Below are 21,670 nucleotides of genomic sequence, written 5' to 3' on the forward strand. Positions count from 1 at the left end.
GGGGGGAACATTAAAGAACTAGAGGAAAGTTGTATGTTTCATTGGTGCTACGCTGCACCCAGTCTCCTCCCCGTGACCCTTCTGTAAGGGGATGTCCAGTTGCCTACAGGTGGGCTTTGGGTCTCTACTCTGCACTCCACTTCATTCACAGTGATATGATTTTTTGTTCTTTAATGCCCGATACCTGATCCTGTCAACACCTCATGACCTATGGGATCAAATTGATGACAGCAGCAGGAAAAACATGAGATAGGAACCTGAGTTTATGTTAATGAGGGAGGAACAACTCAGAGAAGTAGACTAAGAATGAATGCACAAGTTGAAGAGTGTATTTGTGTCATTAAATTGTATGTGTTCCAGACAGTGTATGTTTTCCTGTGCAAATTTCACCTATCTCAAAATGCCTAAAAATGAACTCAGGAAAAACTAGAATGTATATTATACCTGAGTCAGGATTTTTTTTTCAATCCGAGTCTTAAGGTATAGTGATTGGAACACGGCAACAGAGGCAGGACATCAGAGTGCTTGTGCCAGCTTTGTCACATATATGTTTTGTGACTTTGAACAAGATATTTAATCTTTCTACGTTTATTTACTCATTTGCTAAATGGGTATAGTAATGTCTATTATATTTACACCCAAAGCATTGCTGGGAAATTAAACAGTATAACATGTAAAAGGACTTTGGAAAGTATAGCTCTGTACAAATATTATAAGATGAAACCTGTGTTCCCTTTGGTCTTCATGGTCTATTGGAAACCATTTTAGATGTACTTCTGTTTTAGATCTGTGACTACCTGATACTCAGCCCACAGTTTAACTCTGGCAAGACCACCATTGTGTGTAGAGGTCCAATTGTTCCTCTGAGGAGTAAATTTGATGATTATTCCATCTGATGATGGAACTGTAGTTTGTGGTTATATTTATGATGTGTTTTGAATCCTGTCGGGCTCAATGCTGGCTGTGTGGGATCTGATTTCTATAGGTGCCGATCTAGAGCAAGCAAGGAAAGAAGAAGAACAACAGATGTTGCAGGACGCCCGCCAGTGGCTCAACAGTGGGAAAATAGAAGATGTGAGGCAGGCTCGCTCAGGGGCCACAGCTCTCCATGTGGCTGCTGCCAAGGGCTACTCCGAGGTTCTCAGGTAGTATCCATTTACATCAATCAGAAATTTGGTCGACGGGGTGAAAATGAGTTGGGATTTGGAAGCAGGGCATGAATTAACTTTTCAATTATGGTGTGTTCTTTTTTTTTTTTTTACTTGTTTCCTCTCTGGTCTGGGAATCTCACGTATTGCTAGTATTCATCTATGGATGGTCTCTCTCCCTCTCCCACCATCCTTCTTCTCACCTACATGTATGATGTAAGACACAGTTGAAGTACACTGGCCTAGACCACCTTACAAGACCTCTTCCAACTCTGTGATTTATTATTGATGTTTCGATGAGTGGGAACCGACTCAATGGCAGCGCATTGAATTTTGGGCCTCTTTGGGCTTAGATCATTTCTTTGGGTTTATTATATTAATTTATATAAACCTTGAGTTTTCAATCGCCAGTTGAGGTAGGAAAGTCAAATTTATATGAGGGTTTTAGATTCTACCTAAAGGGACCCTGGTGATACAGCAGCTAAGTGCTTGGCTGCTGAACAAAAGATCAGTGGTTTGAACCCACCAGTCACCCCACAGGAGAAAGATGTGGAAGTCTCCTTCTGTAAAGAACTACAGCCTTGGAGACCCAATGGATCAGTTCTACTCTGTCCTATAGGGTCACTATGAATCAGAATCAGCTTGACAGCAGTGGGTTAATTTCATGTGTTCCATTTTTTCCTTCCATCTACATGTGCTTTATGTAGTGCTTAAGGGCTTAATGGTGACAGGCTTTCCCAAAGGAAAAGGTTGCTAAAAAGCATTGCAATTAGAGTTGTTGTTGGACTATTTCCATTTCTTCGTATTCCTCCAGCGATGGGTTTACGGGTTTCCAGAGGGTGTGGCACTCTGTTGGTACTCTCTTTCTGCCTGTGAATGATGTTCACAGCCTGCTCAGTTCTTAGAAGGTGTCTGGAGGCCCATGTTATAGATAGCCTCAACCAGCCATGTGCAGTTTGGGGCTCCAGGAGTTACCAGGCTCTAGGAGTTTCCACTTTCCTCTTTTGTGCACACAAGCTATGCTATAGTTGTATAGTTAATAAGAACCTATCACATATTTCTGTAAAGAGGGTGGTATGAGGGCTACAATAAACATACAGTGTGCTGGAGAGACTGGAATGTGAGTTGGTAGAGTACCCTAAGGAGGCTTGAGCTCTCATTTTGTTACTTCTTTCCTGCACTGACAAATGGGAAATACAGCTTGTGTTTGTTGTGTGACTTGGCTAATTGAATTAGACATTGGCTATTCTCAGGTATCAAAGACAATTCTTTTGACACATTCTTCTTTAATGGTCTGATATGATGTGTGTAGGAGATGCCATGTGGCCTTTTGTAGATGATGGGTGAGCATCATTTAAACTTGGTCCTCATAGTCAAACCTACAAAATGCATGCTGGACCCTAAAGGTCAAAGACAATTACAGCCCTCCTATGGCCTCCTGTACCAACATCTGAAATATCAATTGAGCGATGGTTTATTTGGTAGAAAACTAATAAAGAAGAGATAAACATGTTGTTTGGGGTTTTCTTCTTAGACTTTTAATTCAGGCTGGCTATGAACTCAATGTTCAGGATTACGATGGCTGGACCCCACTCCATGCTGCTGCACACTGGGGCGTGAAGGAGGCATGCTCCATCCTGGCGGAGGCACTCTGTGACATGGATATCAGGAACAAACTGGTTAGTGAGTGTGACCCTCGAAAAGGGCAAAGAGCTTGGAGACTGGGTCTCACACAGGCAGGGAAAGAGCCAGTCTAACTGTTCTGGGGAACTAGCCCTTCCTGATCGCAATGATGTGAGATCCCACCCCCCACCCCACCCCCATTTCTCAAGAGAGATTATGTTTGGTGTATGAAGTAAGCTCCCTTAGCCTAGTGTTCTCATCCTATTTAAGTTGAATGCTTGAAAACGGACAAAAAGGGAAGAAAAAAGAAAAAGTACTGGACAAACACGAGATTTTGCAGTCTAAGGCCGTTGTCTGTAGTGACGTGTGAAAGATTTCATGTTACTTTTCAATTCGAAGACTTTTATCAGCTGAGCTCCGTTCATATGCAATCAAGGACCCTGGCTGGATCTTTGAGGTTGGCTGGACATACTATCACCCCAATCTCTGTCGGACAGCTCAGAAGCCCTGGAACTCCAGTCTTCTGGTTTTCTAGGCATCTAGAGGCGGATCAGCTAATGCTCGTATCTGCCTCAGTTTTCTCGTTTCCTTTTCCAACTAGACGTCAGACTCATTAACTATGCTGACGTGTCTTCAACGAGATGGCCTCCCTATCTGCCCTTCCTCACTTACAGGAAGATTATTTCCCTGACGTAATCTTTAATGCACAGGCTCCTTATTGACGATCCTGGAACAATTAAGACCATTTCAGAACAAGTGCGTGCAAGAATTTCAATTTATTACTTGCCAAGAGGCAATAAGCCATAGAAATGGGTGGTGATGTCTTCAACCGTGTTTTGCAAAATAGAAAATTCTATATTTAAGGGCTTTGCTCCTTCATGTTGCTTCTTCTGTGCTCGATAAAGGCCTTCTCTCCAGGTTGGGCAGATTAGTCAGAGAAGCAGCTGTCGCTGGAGCCAAAGGCAGAAAGGGACTATTTACCTGATAAAAGACAGTCCCTTGAGTAGCGCTCATTTTCTGTCGGTCACGGTGCCTCCCTTTTCCCTGCCAGGGCCAGACCCCGTTTGACGTGGCTGATGAGGGCCTCGTGGAGCACTTGGAGCTGCTGCAGAAGCAGCAGAGTGTGGTGAGTCTCTGTCCACCCCAATTATCCGACTCATTTGCTTGAGCTGTGTCTGCCGAGAGCTGACGTGACAGATCTGCAGTCCAGAGATCATCGTTGTTCCCTTCAGGAATGAGCCAACAGTCTAGCTGAAGAAAATCTCTCAGAAACCATTGCTATTGAAGTTTACTCATCATAGGATAGCATTCATGTAGCTAAGGGTTAAAAGAAAGCAAAGAACCACCTCCCTATTAATGACACTTTAGTAAATGCTTCTGATATGTTCAGCTCAGAGTTTTTCTTAAATAAGGGCTACCAGAATGGAGGATACTAAATAGCTTTTTTTCTTATTAAAAGTATCGCTTTATTAAAGTACATTGGTGAGAGAGAATACATTTCTTACTTTAAAAACCTACAAAAGCAAAGCTGTTATATGGTATTGGACGGTACTTGCTCAGTGCCTCGTAGTTATTCCAGATCTGTCCAACATTCAGAATTCAGCCTCCCTCCTCACCCCTATTCTGAATTCTTTATTCTCTGTTTGCATATGGCGTTCTGATTAGTGCTGGACAAGAAAATGATAGAAACACGGAAGCCATGTGTGCAGAATGGAAAAACCCATCCAGGATGCAGATGGACAGTGATAATGGATAGTTTTCTATTTCTAAGGAAGACAGAATGAGCCCTAGTGATGCTTTGAGTTAAGCATTGGACTGTTAAGTGCAAGGCCAGCAGTTCAAATACACTCTAAGGGAGAAATGCGAGGCTGTGTGCTTCCATAAAGATTTACAGTCTCAGAAACCCTCATGAACAGTTCTACTCCATTTTATAGGGCTGCTGTGAGTCAGAATTGACTGGACAGCAAGGGAAGGCCTTGGTTTAGCTAGAGGACTATGGGTATTCTGGGCAAGGAAGATAAAGACAAATGACATTCGGGGCTTGAGAATTTCCTGGGTTAACGGTGTGGTGGTGGTGGTGGTGGGGAATCATTGACTTGCTTTTTTACCATTGCCATGTATTGTAGCTCAGGGCTTGTGAACTAAGATTTAGGGCAAATGTGGGAAACTTAGAGGAGAAACTATATAGCTCAACAATGGGACTCGTCAATCATATCGAGTCTCATGTGTGCTCAGCATCACTGGGGCTGGTGAAGTGAAGGTCCTTGTACTTCAAGGCTCGGTGGGAAAATCCCACAGGCAATGCTCAGACAGAAACAACGTACAGTGCATGTTCTTTTCACTAAAGGTAGGAAATCTACTACTTTCCAAGTACAGTGTCAGTGCTCTTATTTAGCAAAACAGCCTTTTAAATACAAGATGTTTAATTTGCATAGGTTCTTTTTCAGCTTGTAAATTCTGAAATCATTTTTAGACTTATACAGAAGGGCTAGTGCTACATAGTTCAGAGTTCTCGTGTGTCCTTTGCCCTGCCTAGATTTCTACATGTAAATGCCATCTTTACTAACTATTATTTCTACCCTAATGGGAATGGAGTTTATCTTTGTCTCTGTATAACTTAGTGGTTCAGGGGTATAAGTACATTTTTGTCTAGGGTATGCATCAAATACCATACAATCTTTTCCCTGAGGGCTTATTTCCCATTCATTCTTTCCTTTAGAACTAATGCCAACTTATTTCAGGATCCTGATGATTTCTTTCAAAGTTCCTTTTAGCTTTTTATCCTTCAGAAGCTAAACTCTGTTAGAAAATTGGGTTAGAAAAAAAAAAGAAAGAAAATTGGGTTAGGCTGTTTGGTATGGGGAGTTTTATTGAATCTCTAACCTCATGCTTTTCCTATGCTACCTTGGTGAGGGTTCTTCTCTTACATTATCTTCTAATGAGACCCAACTGCCGTGTTTCTCTTTGTCTCAGTGCCCGAGCCTTTGCTGTTAGTTCTGTCTCCTTCAGACTGACAGTACCAATTTCCTTCTACCCATTATTGCCGTTTGTTTAAAAAAAAAGTCATCTTCCCTTTCCTCTGTTTTCTCAATTTCCAGCTTCGAAGTGAAAAAGAGACACGGAATAAACTCATTGAGGCAGACCTGAACAGCAAATTACAGAGTGGACTCTTTAAGAAGTAAGACAGTTGGAGCTTGAAAAATGGGATGAGCTCTGTTATGTGGGAGGGTGTGGACATGTGAAGCACTTAACTTGGAGACTTTTGTAGTTAGAAACTTGGCTAAATAATCTTTAAACACATGGAAATGATTGAGGACCAAGGGAGAGGGTTAACTCTTGGAGTAGGTAACACTGGGGACAAGTGAAAATGTCTTAAACTTAGAACTGAAACTGTGGGGCCAGTTTTCTCTTTTCCTAGCTTAGGATTCTCAGACGCAACTGCTTTCCATACTATACCATAAGTTCTGTGAGTTCAGGGACCGGTCTGCTATGTTTATCACTACACCCACCTTGGTCTTTGGTATGGAATAGTATGCAGGAAATATTTTTTAAATGCATCTCAAAACTATTTACATGCCCCATCATCATCAAGGTGCACAGCTCTCTCGCTCTCTCTCCCTCACTTTCTTTCGTGTGTGTGTGTGTGTGTGTGTGTGTGTGTGTGTGTGTCAAGCCAAATTTCCTTAAGTGATACTCTAAAATCAAAGTTTGATTTCAGTCTGTAAAAATCCAAGTATTCAGAAGGATAGAGTTACAAAGAAGGACTTGAATATATTTTTCTTCAGCGGTTCTCAACCTGTGGGTTGCGACCCCTTTGGTGGTTGAATGACCCTTTCATAGTGTCGCCTGATTCATAACAGTAGCAAAATTACAGTGATGAAGTAGCAACGAAAATAATTTTATGGTTGGGGGGTCACCACCACATGAGGAACTGTATTAAAGGGTCGCAACATTAGGAAGTTTGAGAACCACTGCACTTATTATTCCTACAGAAGGTATGTAGGCTCCTTCTCCTTAGCTGTGGGTGTCATTTCTGAATCTCATTCAGACTGCTATCTTTATTCTAGCAAGGAGAAGATGCTCTATGAGGAGGAGACACCCAAATCCCAAAAAATGGAGGAAGAAAACAAGGAATCCAGCAGCTCCAGCTCAGAGGAGGAAGAAGGTGAAGATGAAGCTTCTGAGTCAGAAACTGAAAAGGAGGCAGGTAATGCAAAGATGTTCATAGCAAAGACCCCTCCATTTCCATACTCTGAGGACATTACTACCTGCCAAGAGAGCTAACCAGGCCTCAGAGCGTTCCAAAAAAACCTTTAAAAGGGGCGGGAACCGATTACAAGGATCTACATATAACCACCTCCCTGGGGGACGAACAACAGAAAAGTGGGTGAAGGGAGACATCTGACAGTGTAAGATATGACAAAATAGTAATTTATAAATTATCAAGGGTTCATGAGGGAGGGGAGAGCGGGGAGGGGAAAAATGAGGAGCTGATGCCAGGGGCTTAAGTGGAGAGCAAATGTCTTGAAAATGATGAGGGTAATGAATGTACAAATGTGCTTTACACAATTGATGGGTGTATGGATTGTGATAAGAGTTGTATGAGCCCCTAATAAAATGATTAAAAAAAAGTTTTCAAAGATGAAATATAAAATTGCTATTTTAAACTTGTATAAGTTCCGGGGTATATTAGACTGTATTTACCAGTTCCTATATAGCTATATGGGGTATAAATTGAGTGACTGTTTCTAAGTAATAATTCACAAAGAATTATTTTTTTAGTTTATTTTTTATTAATCATTTTATTGGGAGCTCTTACAGATATTACAACAATCTGTAATTCAATTAGATCAAGCACAATTGTACAAGTGCTGCCATCATCAGTTTCAAAACAGTTTCTTTCTTCTTGAACTCTTTTATATCAGCTCCCGTTTATCCCCTCCCTCCCCCACCTTACCCCCCAGGAACCCTTGTTATTATATATTATTATTATTATTATTGCCATATCTTACACCATCCATTGTATCTGTTCACCTACAATTCTGTTTTTCGTTCCCCCTCCAGTGGGGTTATGCAGTCATCATTGCTGTCAGCTTCCCCTCCTCCCACCCCCTCTTCCCTTATGCTCAGGGAATCATTACTCCCCTTACTGTATCTGAATGGTTATCTATCTTGGCTTTTAACACAAAGAATTCTTGATGGGGGAGCCAACTATCCTGGCCTTGGGTTGGCTTGGCATAGAGACCGAGTTCCAAAAGTCAGTGTGCTGAGAAGCGGAGGAGGTGAAATCTTGTATAGGCACTTTTGGTACAATACCTTTAACCAACTGTTGAAATTGGCATTTATTCTCAGGTTTGTTTAATTCCCTAAAGAGAATCTTAACTTTGTTTTTTGCCCTCATTATGTGAAACTCCTTTAGTTCCTGAGTAGAGGACTGAGGTAGTAGCAAAATCATGCTTGTTTGCATAGCTATTAGAGATAAGATACTTACCATATGAGCTTCTTAACTTTGTTATATGGCAAGATAGGAACTCCCTTCACCCTTCATGAGGTCGTAAACATGGCCAGGTCAACAAGCCCCAAAGTAGCCCAGAGGTTTTGGCATATAGCCAGGCCAACACCGAGAAAAGAAATACTGGGTATTTCTAAATAATGGCTCAGTCAAGCAATTTTCATGGATAATTGGAAGTGGATGATAAACTGAGATTTTACAGTAGGCATACCTTGTATTTACGGGCATATTATTCCTCCAGGGTTGAGTCCATGAGAAGATGAAGTGTTTCTAGCTAGAAGACCAAGTCAGAGGGGGGAAAGGTCACACATTAAGTTTATAATGGAGTCTTGTGTTTTCCTCTGTACTCTACCATAGCTGACCCAGCTATAATGAAGATACTTAATCCCCTCTGTTGTCTGAGTCCTCAATCCTGATGAGGTCTGGCTTTGCTGACACAATTTCTCCCAATTATGGAAAAAAACGTCCCTTCTTTCTTCACGTCTCATTCGATCTCTGAGGCACATTGAGTGTCACCAAGGGAAGATAGAGACCCTCACTAAGTTTACAATAAAGGCGTTGACCTTACTCATTGAAACTCAATACACATTATTAAGCAGGCACCATATGTTCCAGAATTACTAGTATACTAGCGATCAACATGTTAAAATATGTACTCTTTTAGCATGTTAAATATTTATTGAGTGCTTACGTGTCCTAGGGAGTCTCTGGGTGGTATGGTTGTGCCCGGCTGCTAAATAAAAGGTTGGTGGTTCAGGTCTACCCAGATGCACCTCAGAAGAAAGGTCTCGTAATCTAATCCCTAAAACACCAGCCATTGTAAACCCTGTGGAGCACAGTTCTCCTTGACACACAGCAGGTCTCATGAGTCAGAATTAACTCACTGACCGTTGGTAGTTGGTGCATGTCCTAGGTTTGAAGTGCTGTCTGAAATTAATATCTGAGCTTGCTTCATGATAATTCCCTTCGTAAGCTATCAAGGCATCAGAAGGTGGATGGGAGCTGATACCAAGGGCTCAAGTAGGAAGAAAATGTTTGGGAAATGATGATGGAAACATATGTACAAGTATGCTTAATGCAATTGAATTATGGATTGTTGTAAGATCTGTAAGATTCCCCCAATAAAATGATTAGTAATAATAATAAAAGAAGATGGAGGAGGATGGGAGGGAGCTTCCTGTACCTGTGTAATTGCTCCCTCAGGTCTGTTGTTCCCTGCTGCCCATCTCCATGGTGCTATTGGAGTAGAACCCCTTAGACTTAAAGTAAACATTTTCTGAATCAGTTGTCTACTGCTGTGTAACAAGTCATCCCAACATTTAGTGCTTAAAACAACTATGCACTTAGATGCACCCAATTCTGTGGGCTGGTGATTTGGGAAGGGCTCAGCCAGGATGACCTGTCTCTGCTCTACAAGGCACAGCTGGGTTTTGGTGATGGCCAGGAGGGGCTGGAAATGGACTAAGGGCAAGCAGACCATGGGTCTCATCTTCAAGTAGGTTGCCCCCTGCTTGCTCACATGGTGGGTGGATTCTGAAAGCATTATGCAGTAAATGGCAACGGAGATGGACATATCTGACTGCTGGCTTCCCTATTGCCATGAGATAAGGGTCAGACAAGCTGTATGGTCCATCCTCCCTTACCTATTTTGACACCACCCTTTCCTTCCATGCCACTCTATCTGTGCTGGGTTTAGTAATTCATCGCAATGGCCACACACAACTCAAAGCCAGTACTCACAGTTACGGGGTTTATTAGGGAAGTTAATAGGATCAGCAAACAATGAGGGTACAGTCTTTGGTCTCTCCAGCCACAAGCCAAGTCTCAGCCTCTCAGCAAAGTGGTAACCAAGTCTCTCTCTGGTTCTGAGTCTCAGCAACATGGTCCCTTGGTCTTTGCTTCTATAGGCCAGGAAGACAGTTAACAATCTCAGGACAGATCAAGAAAAGGTACCCCAGTAGTCTCACTGCTGATCCTCTGAGGCTCCATGCCACAGTTTGTGCATATGTGGTCTTGGAGGGCTCTCACACTTCAGACAGACCTTGAACGTGCTCTTCCAGGGTCCTGGGGGTTCTCTGTCTTCTGCTTTAAAGATGGCTCACTCTTCTAGCCAGTGGGTTGGTAATGAAAACTGACCAATCCCCTCTGTTAGTGTTGCACATAACCCTGTTTGCATAGTTCCACCCAGTCATTTGGTGGAAGTTACAGGGAGTTGGGTAGAAGAGCCATATTAAATTTCACTCTACCCCACCTTGAAAGAGGGCAGGGGTGATGTGCATCAACACACTTCAAACGACATGGCTAATATCCCAGTGGCCACTGCAAGCCACATGGCCAAGCTCAGCATCTATGTATAAGGATGTGGATTCAGGGAGGCATGATTCATTCAGGGCTAATACTGTAGCACCCTATCACACTGGACTAGGAGGTGCTTAAGGATAGATATTTCACATATTTAAAGAATGCCTTGAGTAATCACCCCTCCCCACCCCACCCTACCTACCTCCGAAAAATCCAAACCACTCATTGTCATCAAGTTGATGCCAACTCATAGCCACCCTATAGGACAGGGCAGAACTGCTCCTGTGAGTTTCTGAGCCTGTAACTCTTCAAGGGATTAGGAAGCTTTGTCTTTCTACCGAGGAGCACTTGGTGGTTTCAAACTGCTGACCTTGTGGATAGCAACCCTGTATGGTAACCCTGGTGGTAACCACTACACCACCAGGGCTCCGACAAAAATTAAAAACTTGAACAATAGTATTCTATTAGGGACTAACTATGTCCAGGCATTGAGCTATGCAATTTAGAAACATTATTTCTAAGTTTTATGACTTAGAAGACAAGAATTAAAATCTCTGATTAATCAGTGAGAAAATAGAGGTTCAAATATGTTAAGAAGCTCATTCAATGTCATACACTTAGAATGTGCCTTAAAATTGTCACGTAATTCATGGATGGGCTACTCTTTGGGGCTCCACCTCATTACAGATAGGCCCTGTGCTGCTTATTGGGTCCACAGCAGTAAACAAGACAAAGTTTCTACTGGATGACCCTGCTCCTATTTATGTTACATGCATTTAGTTACTGAAATTCTGAAACTTAACTTGCAACTTCTTTGTAATCCTTTTTACCTTTATTTCCTATTGTAACCTCAAGAACGCCCATACTTAAATCAGGCCTTGACCTTTCACTTACCTCACTTACACAGATGTGAGTATTTTGATTTATGAGTTATGCCCTCTCTTCCTCCTCCATCTGCTAATCAGCATTTATCTTCCATTTTCCTCATCCTCTCCCTCAGAGGATCTGTCTCTTCTCCAGACTCCTACAGTACTTGCTAATCTGAACCAACCCATTTCTTACTGTTACTATTATGTACCTTATGTCTTTCTTTCGACTGGAATTACCTAGACAGCAAGGCCTGTCTTTAACACTTTTTCTAATTTTTCTACCCAGCTTCCCACCAAACAGTATAGTTCTTAATATGTAGTTAGTGACAAAGTTTATACATGATACGACTACAAAGTGTGGAGAATGATTTCAGCTCTCCATTTGGGAACTAGAGTTGGAGCCTACCAAGTCATATCAGTGAATTTACTTTACCACTGTCAACGGTTGATCGAAGTTTTATCTTAGTTTGAGTCCAAGCTTTTACATGGCTTTGCTAATCTGTTTTGACAACAGGTGAACCTTTCTTTTAGCAAAAAAGCACATTCAAAAAGAAAGTTTTTATACCTGTACATGTTGCTTTTCTTGTCTTAAATAACAGATAAAAAGCCAGAAGTCATTGTCAACCATTCCAACTCTGAAAACAAGCGTAGTGTCACAGAGCAAGTACCAACACCAGCTCAGACTACCTTCCCTGCCTCTTCGAGGAAAGTGAGTACTTTGGCATTAATATGGGTATTGTATTTCTCCCTAATGCAATAGTTCAAAAGCCTTTAAAGATTACGTTTTTAGGAAAAACTATAAAACCATCATGAAATTAATTTGGCTACAATATATATTTAAAAATTTTAAAGATGGCATAGGATATAATGGTCTGTGGCTAAAGAGATTTTGTTATTAGCTTATTTTTTTCACATCCAAAGTTAAGGTAACTATTCGTATACCTAAAGTTCTGATGGTGGTAGGAGGATATCTAGCATTCGCATTAATTGTTTTGATGACTGTTCCCCTTCTTTGCGGCTCCTTTAAAATGTTACTTTCATGAATAAAAGCTTTATAATGGGTAGAGAGCATAGGTAGAAAGAATTTTTTTGTAATACCAGAGACCCCCATCCACTCGCAACTCTGCCCAGGCCTCTGAGAATCTGTAGGCTTCTAGTCACTGAGACAGAGCTGAACGATGACTCTGCTCTACATGGTGTAAAACTGCTATGCAGGTCAAAATTTTATCTCAGTCTTTGGTAAAGCTCTATGGCTTTGATAAATTGACTTATGGAGCTTCTCAGTACCTGATGGAGTGGAGAGATGATGGTATGGTTACAGAAGGAACAAAAGATTGGCTATTAACTTATTCCCAAGATCATCATTGTCGGTCTGTAAAGAGGACTCAAATAGAATACGACCCTCACTCATAATTCTATCATTTAGTTGTACCTCATTTCAGTGTGTTGTGACTAGATTTCTGCTTTTTAAAAAGGTAATATTAATTTTTTAAATGCACATATACTTACTCTACCATGCTTAAATAATGCTGGGCAAAGTGTTTTTCTCCTTAGACTCAGAATGGCTTCTAAAGATTGACATGATTGAGTCATTAGAGTGGGAAGAAGCCAGGATGTAAATTTATAAATTCAGATAACTAATGGAAAGAGAAAACCTGAGTGTGAATTGCAAACTAGTGATTGCTTTTATTGTTTTCACTGTACATCATAGAAAAAATAGCCTGATGTCAAGAGAAAGACCAAAGCCTTCTACAGAGGCCCCTCCAACCCCAAGAAGGGACTGTTGATTGATGTTCTAAAGACCATTTCTACTCTGCATTAGGCTGGGTTCTCTAGAGAAGCAAACCAGTGAAGCTTATATGTGTATGTATAGAGAGATTTATATCAAGGAAATGGCTTACACAGCAGTGGAGGTCTGACCCAAGTTCATGGGTCAGATGTCAGGTAGAGGCATCTCTTGACTCACATAGTTATGGAGACTGATCAGACAGCAGGCTTCTGACTGCAGAGGTGAATGAGTCCAAGGTTAGCAGGTAATACCTCAGGTCATTGGCTCATGTCCAACTGGAGGTCAGCTGATGAACCAGGGCCAGGATCCAGGCCCAGCCAAAAGCAAGCAAACTTTCCCACAGCATCCACTTATATTGGAAGCAGGCCACATCTCCAAAGAAATGCCCTTTCAGTTGATTGACTGCTCATAGCAGATCTCATCATGGGGGATTACTGCATCTTAACTGCAAAACCACTCAGAAGCCTGGCCCAGCCAAGTTGACACAAAATCATAACGGCTGCATACCCCAAGCAAGTCTTTGACCTAATACAGGTCAAAGACTTTTTGTATCTGTGGCAAAACAAGATACTGTCTATACTCGTGTATAAACTGAGTTTTCCAGCACATTTTAAAATGCAGTTTTTGTGGTAAAATTAGGTGCCTCGACTGATATTTGGGTCTGCTTATACTCGAGTATATATGGTAATTAATGATACTGTGTAGTAAGCTTTCCATAAAGCTATCTTTTGTAATATTAAGGTTTTTTTCTCTTTCTCTTTTAAAAATGAAATGATGATGATAACAATAGTAATCACTTTTTGGAAGTTTTCATTTGGCAAGATAAGAATAGTAATCTTTAACCTCATTTTTTTTTCTTCCTATTTTAAATTTTCCTAGTCGGTGGAATCAGAGCTCTTGGATTATCTTAGATAAATTAGTTTCGTAAAACTAAAAATTAGAAATTAAATAATTTTTAAAATTAAAAAAAAAATAAAACAACAGCTGAGAATTAGAATTTGAGTGGAATGACCTTTAGTATATTTATTGGTATTGACCTAAATCAGCTTATCACAATCTTATCACATAGCCTAAAACATACTTACACATATCTAGCTCAGGGTATTTGTTCCAGTCTCCACATATAAGGAAGGACTGAGCTCATTATTAAGGAGCTGTGGTGGTGCAGTGGGTAAGCACTTCACTGCGAACCCAGAGTCCTCATTTTGAACCTACTAAGAGCGCCACAAGAGAATAGACCTGGCAATCTGCTCCCGTAAATATTACAGCCTAGAGAAGCCTATGGGGCAGTTCTACCCTTTCCTGCAGTGCCACTAGGCGTTGGAGATGGGCTTGATTGCACACAGTAATAGCAATACTCATTGATTACCATCTGAGAAATAAGCACGTTTTGAGATATGAAGTGTCTTTTTTTTTTTCTAGTTACATAGCGAGTGAAGGGCTAGTACTAGAACCCAGATCTTCTGGTGCTATACGTCAGCACCACTGCCTAAGGAGAGCAAATACAGTTTAATTTCTTGTAGCAACTGGGTCAGATAGGTGCACTATTTAAGAATCTGAGGCTGTTTCTGGCTCTGGGAGAACGGAGCCTTGAGACGTTATGAGCATCTGCCCGGTGAGGAAGGGCACATTGCCAGCAAGTCTGCCATGCTTTTGCTCTCCTTGTCTTGAGTGCCGCATGTTGCCTCATTGAGCTTCCTTAAGTGTAGAAAAGGCAGATTGACTGAAAAGACTCACCAGGGCCTTTCTTTTCCTTTTCTTTGCGTCTTCCCTCATAGTTCTCCTCCAGCCTTTTTAGCAAGCCAGAAGAGCCCAAAGATGAGTCTCCTTCTTCCTGGAGACTGGGACTCCGGAAAACTGGCAGCCACAACATGCTGAGTGAGGTGGCCAATTCCAGGGAGGCCCTAAGAGAGCGAGGCTCCTCCATCTACCGCTCATCATCGAGCCCTCGGATTTCCGCTTTGCTGGACAACAAAGATAAGGTACGTTGGGGCCGGGTATGGGAAATTCCAACAATTTCCATCTATGAAAATTAACCTTTGGATGGGGCATGAAAATATTTTCTAGTGTTAAGTTGATGCTAGAAGTACAAAGGGAGACAGGTATATTGATATTTTAATAAAGTATGCTTTTGGGTGGGTTGCTGTTCTTTATATTAAAAGCTCTTCCATCTGGCTTACCTTATGTTCACTCTTCCTTACCCTCCTTGTTTCTTACCCAGAAGGGGATAAAAGGGATCAGAAGCATAAGAAGCTGGATATGCCCTAAGAGGTTCTTCTGAACCAATACAAAAAACTCAGCCCTTTGATGTGTAGAAGCACAGCTCCTTAATGAAGCTCAGACGAATGAGCACTTAGGAAAAACAAAAACGAAACAAAAACCCCTCAGTTATTTCGTGAGTTGAAGTACAAACAGGATAACCTCACAAACAGCTTGTGCACATACACAAGATGAATACATTTTTATTTTCTCACTCGGGGTTTCCAAATTTCCTAGAACTCACCTACCTCACGTTCCCTGGGTTCAGGTCTTCCTTCTCTGCGTAGCCATCGTGTTTGATAACGTGTTTCTGCAGACTGCTAGCGGCTTATTGGTTGGATTAGCTCTCTCTGTAGGGTCTTTGTTGTGTATGCCCCCAAGCAAGCTGCATTTCAAGAAAAAGATAGTCTGGGAGTGAATAAGCCTTAGTTCATCGAGACATTTAGAGTTGCTTTCTCTGAGGCTTCTCAAAAATCCCCTCTTTCATAGCAGAATTGGTATTGAATTCAGAAATTGTATAGGGCATATTAGGTTCTGCTTTTTGACCTCTGAAGTTTTATGTTATGTCAGTATTGTACCTACCCTCATTACTTGTTTTGATTTTACAGGAGAGAGAAAACAAAAGCTATTTTAGTTCACTTGCACCCCGGAGGCTCAACAGCACAGGTGACAATGAAGAAAAGGAGAACAGGTAATCCTAATGCAGGCCGCAAATGGCCCATTTTAACTTAACTGGGCAAAGAGATCTCCTGGCCATTACTCCTTTGTCCCTTTCCATAGATGGCCATATCACACTCAGAATTGTTCATTTCTTCTGCATAGGACATCTTCCAGCTCTTATCTCCTTGTTTTGCCAGTTCTTCAACCTTTAAATTCTAACTCCAGCTTAGAATTTCTGTTTTTAGGAAGTCTTCCTGGCCCTTCCAAACTATAGTTTTAGTAAAGTTGTGGCTCTATAGAGCTCTGGTCTAGTTCTCTCTGGTTTGTCAGTACCTCTAGTGCCTCCTACATAGTGAAAACGTTTAAAAATATATTTTATTTAATTGAATTGGTCAATTTCTAACTTATAAATGGGTAAAATGTAAATTCTTCATCATCGGTGTAAAGGAACATAAAATTTTGAAATGTTGCTATATTTCAGAGCAGAACATGAACCAGACCCTTGTTTCACAAAAGGTGGTCCTCACACCAGCAGTACCAGTGTCAAGTGGGAGCTTCTTTAGCATTACAGCCCCCGAGACCTGCTGATTCTACTGTGAATCTACACAAGACTCCCCCGATGATCTTAATGCACAGAAAAGCTTAAGGACTGCCGTAAAGAGCCTTATGAAACATGGAGGCCCATAGTTTTTCAGCAAAGACCCCGAATTACCAATCATGGGCCAAGAGTCCTTCCTGGATGCCTTTTTATCTACACTGCTAGAGAGGCAAGTCCTTCCCTTCCCCCTTCAATAGTAACCTCTCTTCCTGGGAACAGACTTCCTCATCTCCCCCACGACTCCCTTCTTGGCTTAACTGATGAGGTTTTTTAAAAGAGGAGCACCAAACAATGACTTCTTGTTACAAAAGGGCTAGGGACCTGTGGCATCGGTAATTTGGTAATTTGATTAGTTGATAAAGGAAGACAGATAGAACTACTCCTCTTCTGTCTACCCAGATAGCAAGTATATAAAACAGAAAATCACCTGGACAGTGTGTTTCTTTAGCCATGTTAACAGCTTGCCTGTCTGGCTCTTCTCTGCCAGTTCACATGGTATCGTGGACAAAAACTGATGGTAGGAATCAGCGTGGTGTTATTTGTTCGCATGTTTGTTTTCTGCCTCACAGGGAATCGGCTGTTAATCTAGTGAGGAGTGGCTCCTATACCCGGCCGTCATGGAGGGATGACGCAAAGGGAAATGAAACCCCACAGACAATTGCTCCTTCCACTTACGTATCAACATACTTGAAAAGGTACCAGGTTCAAAGGGGTGGGACATGACTTTTTCTTTACTCTGGCTTTGGGAATATGGGTAATTGCATGCCTTTTTATATCCAATTAGCACCATAAAAATGAATCGAGAAGTGAATCATTTTTATATTTCTTAAGATTACCACCCTGACTAATTTAATATTAAAATTAATTTATTCTCTGAACTGAATTATAGTAAGCTACTTTCCACTTCTCACCATGGATCTGAATGTGTACTCCATTCTCTCAGTCCTATTAAAATCTTCCACCAGAAATGACTTCTAGTAATCTCTGGGCAGGACTGATTTTAAATCATCCTTGTCTAGTAACTGGCTCTCTTTTTTCTAAAATAAGAATAGTTCTTGTCTGAAACTTTATTTTTGGAGCGAGGGAAAAGGGAGGGTCATGCTAGGGTGGTGAGGGTTGGGAAAATGGGGATAGTTTTGTATTACATAAGAAGTTTCATAATGACACCTGTTAATTTAGGGACTTGAGTCTTTTTTTTTTTATGACTTTAATGGCCCTCAGATCCATCAAGATGTGAAACTCGCAAGTTTGGTGCAGAGAAGGTACATGGGTCTCTTTCCCCTTTCTCACCTATATTTCCTTTACTGCAGTCATTTCCTTTGCCATTGACTAGCCAGACACCAAAGCACCTTTGCCAGAGCCATTGAGCTACAGGATAGACTTAATTAATATTTTAATATGAACTTTGGTGCTGATGTGGAAATATCTGAATTTCATGGCTTACTTTGAATTCCTTCTTCATTTCCACCTACTTAACCTCTCCAACTGCTTCTTCATGCCATAGCCTTCATCGTTAGGTTTTTAAGATAGCTGAGTGGCGACCATGGACGCAGGCATGGCTATAGACTGTATGAGCAGATTAGTTGTTAGTGTTAACTACAGTGTTCTTCATTTCTACAGTTATATTCTACAAGGGAGCTTCAAAAGCTCATGGGAATAGCATTTCCCAAAAAACCTTTTGATGCCCCCTCAAAAAAACGTGCCCAATTTTGAAAGTATGCAAGTACAGTTGAGTGCCCTCATGGAAGCTTTGTTCTACAAATTGTGTGTTTTTAGCATAATGAGATTGTCACTTGTTTATCTTAAAGGCCAAGGCTTCGGTCTACTAAATATGCTCTTATTCTGTATAAATGAAACCAACACCAAGAAACCTTTTCTAAGAGAGAAAGCTGCTACTTGTATTTTAGGCATAGTTACTTTACCATGTGGTTATTGACTTTCATGATCCAAATCACCTGTGACATGGGTTGGATGAGTGGGTTTAGTTTGATAGATACAGTGCAGCATGGTTGCAATGAACAGAGAGGGAAAGGGCTTCCCCTGTAGAGGGTGGAAAGCATTCTGAATTCTATGACTACTTGAGAAAGTATGTACAACTTACTTCATACCAAGGGTTTCTATAGCTCTTCTTCTCTCATAGCCCTAACATACGTTTTGATTTTGCAAAATCCTATTTTATGGTCAAGATGAAACAATCACATGCAATTGCCATTTGAAATAGAAAGCGTGAGTAGAAATGTGTCAATCTCAGTCTGTGCCAAACCATGGCATTCTTTCCATTTTATAGTTCATCGCTTGTCTCTAGGGAATTCCTTTCACATGGCCCGGCAAACTCCTTCTTTCCCTAAGAAGACCTGTAGTCTTTTTTTGGTTCACTTCTTCAAATGTGTCATTATTCTTACAAAAGAATATGTTTAAATTATAACCCAAATGATTTATGGTTGCACTTGGGATCATTCTCAACTGTCGTCAATTGAAAAAAAGTTGTTCTTCGAGTTGGGCTGTTCGAAACCAACATCCCTTTGCAGGAGAAAGATAAGCCTTTCCAATCCCATAAAGAGCTAGTCTTGGACAGCCTCAGGGACAGTTCTACTCTGTCTTGTAGGGTCATTCTGAGTCAGGATTGAGTCAGAGGCAGTCTTAAAAACTTTAAATCCTGTTTTGCTTTAGGTTAAGTAATTGCAGTTTCCAAAGTGAAGTCATTTTTTTGCACAGGACTCCTTTGCTCTCCTGCACTTTTTAATTTAAAATCTCTACTCTGAAACTTCCTGCAAATCTGTGGTCTTACTTTAGCTTTTTCAATGCTACTTTCTATATCAAGGATACAGTTGGGGGTGCATGGATTTTTGCCTTGGGGTTTATTGGGAATTATTTTTCTAATAAAATGATTCTTTACTATTAACTTCCTTTCTTGGCCTCTATTCTTGTCATATATTCTACTCTTCCTGCTTTTCCTCGTTACACATCCTTTCTCTCCTGCACATTCCATCACTCTTTTGGATGATTGACAGTTGCCTGCTTACTGCCAATGACATGGCTCTCACTGGAGCTGATCCCTTCCGGTTGTCATACCTTCTCTGGCCTGCACTCTTTTTCAGTGTGCACAGTCGGGTGGGGATGTGGTGCTGGGAAATGGTGGGTGAGCAGTATGTCCTGAAGGAAGTGACTGTGTGCTGTTTTGCAGTGCTTCATTTGGTAGAAGTAGTGACCCCACCAGTCCCTACATTTCAGCCAATCGCAATTCATCTTCTGCTACCTCACCCATTACCATTGGTTCATCTACCTCTCGGGGCTGTCAGGGGCAACCTGCCTCTTCGTGCCCTGCACCAATCAGTACAAACACTACTGCATCAGTACACCATGGCAGGTAAGGCTTTTTAGAGCCGTTTAAGTTGCGTTTGTCAAAGTTAATGCCTCTGGACACACAATATGAGATTTGAATCAGCGACTTTGTCACTCCAGAAGCAAGTCTGAGGTCCTGCCAAAATGTCTGTAGTTTAATGTAGATGTTTTGCTTTAACATCTGCTGGTCAACAGTTGCTCCTTAAATAATTTTAGAGTACGTATCTGTGTATTCAGTGTTTAAGCATCCACTTAACATAACTGCTTTCATCTCTCAAAAACACTTATCTTATTAGTCATGATTAAGATGTGAGGATCTTACCATTGTGGTAAATCAAATAATAGAAATATTTATTCCCATATTTCTCTTATATGAACTTTTCAATAAATTATTTGCAGTGATCTCATGGATTTCATCTTTTTCAGAAGATGGCATTCAAACCCAAAATATTTCTGAAGGAAACCTCTTGTTCTAAAAGCTTCTTGTAGCTTTCTGAAAATTCCCAGCCAAAGAGAGTATTTTAGTGGAAATACTTTGGGAGGAGAGATTTGTGTTTTATCTAAACATTGCCCTGAGGTCACTGTCTAGTTAACCAAACAGGTAAACCGGGCATAATGTTGTGGTGGGCATGCAGCAGGACTTTTGCTGTTATTTGTAATTCAATTTGAAAAGCAATTAAGAGACCTTTTGGCTTGTGAGTGTGACAAAGGGATTTTTTAATAGAGGTTCTTTTGTTTCTACAACTGAATTACAAAAATAATAAAGTAAAAAGAGGTACATGTTGCTACAAGAATACTCATGATGTGTTTGATTGATATTTGAAAGCTTAATAGATTTCTTTCCCTAACATAAACAAATATCATTCATAATAATAATAAAAATAGTGATAATAGTAATTAATAATAGTTTATTAATAATAGAAAACCCATTGCTACTGAATGTATTCCAACTCATAGTGAGCCTACTGGATAGAGTAGAACTGTCTCTGTAAATTTCCCAGGCTATAAATCTTTATGGAAGGAGAATGCCACATTTCTTTCCCCAGAGCCACTGGTGGGTTCAAACTACTGACCTTTCAGTTATCAGCCAAACATTTAACTAGCACCTCACCAGGAGTCCATGATGATTAATAATACCTTATAATTGTATTCAAATTTACTAGTTCCTTGTAGCAATCCTATTGCAACAAAGGGGTTTCAAAAAGTTAATGGAAAAACGTTGATGCCCTTTGTAGGCACTGTAGATGTTATCCTGGTGAATAAAGAAACTACAACTTGGGGAGAGTAATTGATTAGCTATGAGAGAGAGAAAACTTGGAGAAAAGTGAAGAGAAATCATGCCTTTACTAAGAATAGCCATTGCTTGTTGAATCTTATTATGTGCCAGGCTCGAGTTAGGTAATACACAAAAGTTTTCTTGAAATATGGTTCCATCATATGTAAAAATAAATCCAAATATACTAGGATCTGTATGTGACCTCCTCCCTGGGGGACGGACAACAGAAAAGTGGGTGAAGGGAGACGTCGGGCAGGGCAAGATATGACAAAATAATAATTTATAAATTATCA

General features: G+C 40.8%; 1 protein-coding gene across 3 annotated transcripts in view; it reads left to right on the top strand.

Annotated features, from left to right (window-relative positions):
• PPP1R12B (protein phosphatase 1 regulatory subunit 12B) overlaps positions 1-21,670 on the top strand; it is a 274,039-nt gene that overhangs the window by 95,488 nt on the left and 156,881 nt on the right. For all 3 annotated transcript variants that reach the window (XM_045298253.1, XM_030887784.2, XM_004699808.2), the window contains exons 4-12: positions 986-1,145; positions 2,683-2,827; positions 3,823-3,897; positions 5,870-5,949; positions 6,839-6,978; positions 12,053-12,162; positions 15,021-15,224; positions 16,110-16,192; positions 17,329-17,454. In XM_045298253.1, coding sequence (XP_045154188.1) covers positions 986-1,145; positions 2,683-2,827; positions 3,823-3,897; positions 5,870-5,949; positions 6,839-6,978; positions 12,053-12,162; positions 15,021-15,224; positions 16,110-16,192; positions 17,329-17,454 — 1,123 coding nt within the window. The remainder of the gene's footprint in view (positions 1-985; positions 1,146-2,682; positions 2,828-3,822; positions 3,898-5,869; positions 5,950-6,838; positions 6,979-12,052; positions 12,163-15,020; positions 15,225-16,109; positions 16,193-17,328; positions 17,455-21,670) is intronic.

The sequence above is a fragment of the Echinops telfairi genome, unplaced genomic scaffold, assembly GCF_000313985.2.
Source record: "Echinops telfairi isolate 266 unplaced genomic scaffold, ASM31398v2 ScPeMD7_7424;HRSCAF=8462, whole genome shotgun sequence".
Taxonomy (NCBI): Eukaryota; Metazoa; Chordata; class Mammalia; order Afrosoricida; family Tenrecidae; genus Echinops; species Echinops telfairi.